We start from the raw sequence: 6,933 nt of genomic DNA, 5'->3' as shown, positions 1-6,933 counted from the left end.
TCCATTATCCTTGGCAACATCCTAAACTTCCTGTTGTGCGGTCTGAACCACTGAGGATGCAGATGGTGGGTGGCTCTCCAACCAAACTAGGGCATGTGAAATGACAGGATGCTGTGTGTATAATTAGCAGAAAGTGTGGGGAGCCGTGCTGACGTCATCGGGTAATTGCTGTGCTCTGACGTCAGGGCCGAGTCGGAACGAGGCGGGCGAGTCAGAGGTGGGTGACTGCGCTACGCCGTGACGCGCTGACGTTCATTTAAAGGTCGGGCGCACGCGGAGGTGGTGGGGAAAGGAGCGAGGGGTGTGCGGGGGTTTTGGTTATGGCCGGGCAGAAGTGGTGGAGTCTGCGGGAGTGAGTGGAGGAGCGCCGCTGCTGACAAAGGGAATGGAAGGTGGCGGTTGGAGCGCCGCGTAATTGGAATCTTGACCCGGCAGCTGCAGCCGCCTCGCTCACTTTGATTTTGGGGCCGCGGCTGGCGACCTCCCCCCGTCTCCCCCTGCTTCACCTCCAAGGCATCCGGACCGAAAAGGCGGGTAGAGGGGGGGAGGAAGAGTCCCTTGGAGCACCCACGGGGTTTACCCGTGAGTTGCCGCTGTCGCTGCATTCATCTCCCCACCTCTCTGTCCCTGTGTGCTCGGGGATGAAATGATCTGCTCCGGCGTCTCTCTGAACCGGGCTGAGAGAGCCTGAGTCTCGGTACCATCTCCCATCATTAACGCCGTAAAGCGAGAAGCGTCCCCCCGCAGGCCGGAGAATCGGCGTGTATTCAGCAGGAGGATAGAGGGAAAAAATGGGGTGAGACATTCCGTTTCTTACTGCTGTTTGGTATATTAAGGGAGGGGGGGAATAAAATGGGCACTTTTGCCCCCGTGGTGGGTTGAGTCAGACCGGGTTCTCGCCGCTACAGCTGTTTTCAGGTTAGTCAGGTCGCTGATGCTGGTGCTTTGGGCGTTTGACATTAGTGAGTGTTTACGGACAAGGATGAGTTACAGCACCCACTCGAACTGATAGTTACGTCCCCATGGTTTATCTTAGTACAGTTTTAGACGTGTGCTCTCGCAGCCTTGTTACAGAGTCGGGAGCTACCGAGGTATGTTTTACTCGCGTCAATCCTGCGAAGTCTCATTGCACATTTTAGAGTGTAATGTTGCTGTAACTTGAAGTTTGAACATTGGCTTGGGTTTGACTTGAGAAACTTGAAAAGCACCATACCCCTAACTTGATAGCGCTTTAGTGTCTCGAATTGCGACTATCCAGCAACCTCTGCTTGATGTGGTGGCACGGAACTGTTTAAAACTTGCGTTCTAAGTGTTCGCCGCTCTGAATCAAGACTGGTTTCAGCATATTAGGAGTGCTCAGTTTATCTAAAATAACAGTTACATAATTGCTCTATGGTAAGGGATTCAAGTTAGATTACTGTTTTAAACAAAACCGAAATATCAAAATATTTTGGGTAAGTAAATTCTAAATCCTCTTAATTTGAGGATTTTCCAGAACACTCAGGACTCTAAAAGGTAAAAATCAATCAGAATTGTCTTCATTATGCAGCAACATTTTTTTTTAGCAGAATTATGGATGGGAACTATTCGCTCTTTATTTCAACGTACTTTTCATCTTTTAAAAGGAAACATCCCGCTAGAACTTATTGACTTCAATTTTCAGTCATGGCTGAAATGCTGTTTGGATTTAGTGTAATTCACTAAATTAGTAAATCTTCTAAAAAATTTGTCACCTCGCATCTGTTTACCAACTTCAGATTAGTTGAATGGTTTATTGTCATTTTTAAAAAGTAAAGCTCGCTTGTCTGGTTAAAACTAATTCTAGATCCATTGTACGTTGGTAGCTCTGGAATGGGTTTTCTGGCTAAATTCTAAAACGTGAAAGCTACAATAGAGGAAACCTTCAAGACAAGCTGCATGAATTGTGAAATCAATTGTCGGTTTGTATTGTGGATGAGGTATTCATGTGGCCTTTCTGTGGTGTCACTTGACCAGTTAATACTGCTATTTATCCTAACAAAATACTCTGGTTTTGTAACACACGAAATAGTTATTTACCTTAACAATACATTGTGACAAGTATTTAAATTGTTTTTGCTTAACTTCTATGCTAGTGATTAGCGTATTTACTGAAGTAAATGTGAATTAAATTGTGACGTATGAAATCTTTGTCTATTTTGCTGTTAAGTGGCCTGTCCAATCTATTTGTGCTAACTTGTATACTAACTTGTTTTAAAAGTTCTGACTTCTCTTTTATTTTCAAGAGAATTGTTGCTCCACATTAACCTTTTATCAGGAAACTGAGTTCCTCATCAAATGAACAATTGTTCAAAATTTGGTTTGAAGTTTATGCAGAATTTTTTTGTAAATCAATTTGTCTTTCTTTTTACTTTTATTGGAATGGAAACCTTTCTCATGTTTTCAGTGGAGCTGCAGTAATATAATTTATACAGTGAAGGAATGCATTTTGTTGTATAAATTGTCTACTTTTATCTCTACTTGATTAAGAATTCATCTAACACACCTTATGCTAAGACTTGTCACTATAGACTAGATGAGTTTTCTCTTCCCAAATCTTAGCCAGCGCACTTGTGGACTTACTAACTTATTGTACGTAATGGCTTTACTCTAGAGATGCAACAAGGTGATAGAAGAAAAGAGGCAGTCATTCCATGTTTATAGTCACTTCAGTTTAAAGGTGATAAGTGCTGTGCTACTCTGTTTCAAGCAGGGAAACTATTATTAGTTGCTCTTCTCTCCAGTGTCTACGGTACACTCCACAGCTGTATCAGATCTACTGATCATATAAGTTGATGTGCATTCTGTTTGTGATCTGTTGTCCTCTTGGACACTGGTATCTATCAAGGTGTCACTTTCTATCAAAATCGATCTCCTGCTGATGAAATTGACTGAACAGCTGGACTGGCCTTGAAGTATATGAAAAAATTGCAAATGAGACTGAAATGTAAACAAATTTTGGAAATGTATGGCAGGTCTTTCAGCTTACATAGGAAGTTAGATGTGTCAGGTCTTTATTACATGAGATAAGATGTGTAATCTCTCGTTTAGATAAGTTGTACAAATTTGTTTGAAACGAAGTTCTTCAGAGTTATTACTTGGACTGATTTTAACAATCAGTTATTCTTTATTTATATTAGGATTTTAAGTGGCAGACTAGGTAAAGAGGAATCTAAGTGGTGTATTTGGATTTGCAAGAAGCATTCTATAATGTACTGTACCAAGAGATTATTACACAAAATTCAGGCTCATCAGTTAATATGGATTAATTTTTGGATAATGGGCAAAAAACATAGTTGGTCAAAATGTAGATGTTCTACTTTGTAACTAGCAGGGTACCACAAGATTAGTTTTTGGAGCCTCAGCTATTTACAATCCATATCCAAGACTTAATGAATAGCAAAGCAGCACAAAAGCAAAGTTTTGCCATTGCTAGAAATTTGAAATAAAAACAGAAAATGCTGTGTCCTTTCAGCATGTCTGAAAGATTGACACGTGCAGTGAATTGATGACTGCTTTGCAGAAAACCTCAGTTTAGTCCTTGGGTGGTACATGGAGGTACAAGAAAACTTGTTGTTTTAATTGTCTACCTTGGTCTGGTGAAGCTCCATTTAAGTTTGATCAAAGTAATGATTTAAGGAGATGCTTTGCAAACTGCCAGACTGAATATTGAGTTCAACACTTTCAGATCAAATGTTTGCCCCCGTTTTGTTTCCTTTATCTTTGCATGTTTTGTTGTCCCTCTTGTTTTCTCTTTGGCTGTGCACCAGAAACTTTGATGTAAATGAATCTTCCAGCATATCATAGTTGTTCCCATATGTTTTTCTCCCTACCCACAAACCACCCCAATCACCACCTCTTCTTCCTTTGATTAGCTTGAGACCTACAACACTTGTAGATTTTCTCTTGTCCAATAAAAGTTTATTGATTTGAAACAAAACTCCTTCCTCTTTCTAAAGATGCTTCTTGTCCTGCTGCATATTTCCAGCATTTTGATTTTACTTGGTTGAGGGGGCCGAGTGCAATATATCCAAGTTTGCTAATCTAAAGTTAAATGGAAAAGTAAACAGTGAAGAGTTTGCAAAAATGTTTCAAAGGGGCAAAGACAAGTTGAGTGGGCACGAAAATTGCAAATGGAATATAATGAGTGTGAGATGCTTTCCAGCTTGGAAGGAAGAAAATAGGCAAGTTGAATTTTTTTTGAATAGTGGGAAGCTGGGAAATCTTGGTATTCAAAGACATCTAGGTACTCTTTTTTTTGTAGGTGAATCACAAAGTTAACATGGAGATATGGCAAGTACTTAGGAAAGCAAATGGTACGTGTAATCAGGTTTCTTTGTGGCAAGATGTTTGAAAAATTCTCAACAGCAACTGTGTAGGCAGGCCATTAGGACCATATGTGGAGTATGATGTATACTTACAGTCTTGCATAAGTAATGGTATTGCTGTGAAATGAGTGCAAAAAATGTTTTTACAATACTAGACTGTCTGTTTGGATGAGAAGATTGTGCTTTGAAGAGACTTAATAGAATTGACTTACAGCATTTGACAATAAAACCCTAGAACTAGAACTTTCTGGAACACTAGATTGAGGACAGCGGTAGACGTGATCTATATGGACTTCAGCAACGTTTGACAAGGTTCCTCATGGTAGACTGGTTAGAGTGCAGGGAATACAGGGAGAACTAGCCATGCCGATACAGAACTGGCTGAGGGGGGAGAGGTGCTTTACAGACTGGAGGCTGGTAACCAGTGGTGTCACAAGGATCTGTGCTGGATCCACTGCTTATCGTCACTTGTATTAATGACTTGGATGTGAACATAGGTATGGTTAGTGAGTTTGCAGTTGATGACAAAATTGTTGGTGTCATGGATAGTGAAGAAGGTTACCTCAGTTCAATGGGATCTTAATCAGATGGACCAATGGGCCAAGGAATGGCAGTTAGAATTTAATTAATCTAAATGTGAGATGCTGTATTTTGGAAAGGCAAATCACGGTAGCTCTTGCACGCTTATTGGGAAGGTGCAGGAGAGTGTTGCTGAACAGAGACCTTGGAGTACAAGTTCATACTTCCTTGAAAGTGGAGTCACAGGTAGATAGGATAGTGAAGGAAGTGTTTGGTATGCTTGTCTTTATTGATCAGTGCATTGGCTATAGGAATTGGGAGTTCACTTTCTGGCTGTATAGGACATTGGTTAGGCCACTTTTGAATACTGTGCGCAGTTCTGGTCCCCCTGCTAAAGGAAGGATGTTCTGAAACTTGAAAGGGTTCAGAAAAGATTTAAGGATGATGCCAGGGTTGGAGAGTGAGCTTTAAGGAAAAGCTGAATAGGCTGTGGTTATTTTCCCTGGCATGTCAGAGGCTGAGGCGTGACCTTAAAGGTTTGTAAAACCATGAGGGACATGGCTAGGGTGAATAGCCAAGGTCTTTTCCTTGGGTGGGAGACTCAAAACTAGAGGGCATAGGTTTAAGGTGAGAGGGGCAAGATTTAAAAGCAACCTAAAGGGCCAACTTTTTCAGAGGGTGGTGCATGTATGGAATGAGCTACCAGAGGAAGTGGTGGAAGCTGGTATAATAACAATATTTAAAAGGAATCTGGATCGCTTCGTGAATAGGAAGCGTTCAGAGGCATATTGGTCAAATGCTGGAAAAGGGACTAGATTTATCTAGGATTTTGGTCAGCATAGGCGAGTTGGACCGAAGGCTCTGTTTCTGTGCTGTGTATCTCTGACTTTATGACACTACCCTGGAAGGACATGGATGCTTAGTTGTCAAATGTATTAAAGACTGAGTAGATGCCTTTCAATCACTTTCCTCATTGTAATTGACAGTCAGCTCTGTGCAGTGCAAAATATAATTGTTGGGTCACTTTCTTTACGCAATCTGCAGCAAATAATTGTCAAAAAATAAATCAAATACTTTTGACACTTGTGTAGTGTTATATTGAACATTTCTAACTGGACATGCTTCTCATTATAATTTCAATACTTAATTTTTCATTTCTTCTATAAAAGCATCACTTTTTCATCACTTGCCCCACCTTACCTTGTTAACATATCCTTTATTTAGGATTATTTGCTGTGTTTCCAAATTGTTTTGTTGTATAATGATGTAAAGTATGCTGTTTGTCACTATTTTTGAGTCATCTGTAGGAAAATGAGAAGATGTTTAAATTTGAAAACTTACCAACATAGTATCACTTTAATCGTAGATAAACTTGCACCCACTCATTCAGTACAGTCAATGAAATAAGTGTAGTGCTTTGGAATGCTGAAATGCATTCCAAACTCATTCCTTTACCTTCAACATTCTTGTTTCTTTTTATCCTCCACCATCACCACCTCTTTTGTCCTCCTCCCCCAACCCCTATGGATGTTTACTGATCACTTCAGTTCACTTCCATTTACTTTTGTTCTGTTTCGTTTTGGTTTGCAGTTCGTGGTGCAACAGGTTTTTGACTGTAAACAACTTGCATATAGTTTCTTTACCATATGGCATTGGTGAACTGCTTTGGGACACTTTACTAACAATTACTCAGCACTTGTGAGCGAAATAGCAATATTGGGATGAATGTAAAATATGCATTAAGATACACATTACTGGGAAAGGTGTGGGGATTTAAGGAGGAAATTCTGTCCTTGTATTCTTACTTTGAATATTTAACCATGTAAATGCAGTTCATAATTATCCCAATGAATCAATGACTCGTCTGTCATATTTAACTAACTCACGCAACTGGTAATGTTTCTGACCAACTGGAAACTACACCAGAGTACATCTTGACAGTGTAATGTTGAATTTCACATGTACACTGCCACCAAAATCTGTGACTACAACCTCTCTCACCAATCTACTGTTAATTTTATCAGACTGCCATCTGACATCCAGTTTGGATGAGTAAAGAATTACTCCA

At 40.3% G+C, this 6,933-nt stretch overlaps 1 protein-coding gene across 1 annotated transcript in view; it reads left to right on the top strand.

The window, feature by feature from the left end:
• Positions 1 to 276: 276 nt before the first annotated feature.
• homer1b (homer scaffold protein 1b) overlaps positions 277 to 6,933 on the top strand; it is a 46,154-nt gene continuing 39,497 nt past the window's right edge. The window contains exon 1 of the mRNA XM_048595320.1: positions 277 to 796. Within this exon, the coding sequence (XP_048451277.1) occupies positions 792 to 796 (5 nt within the window). The 5' untranslated portion in view covers positions 277 to 791. The remainder of the gene's footprint in view (positions 797 to 6,933) is intronic.

This window comes from Rhincodon typus, chromosome 3 (assembly GCF_021869965.1).
Source record: "Rhincodon typus isolate 14 chromosome 3, sRhiTyp1.1, whole genome shotgun sequence".
NCBI lineage: Eukaryota > Metazoa > Chordata > Chondrichthyes > Orectolobiformes > Rhincodontidae > Rhincodon > Rhincodon typus.
Note: the sequence above shows the minus strand (reverse complement) of the source record. Positions and strands in the feature narration are given on the sequence as shown.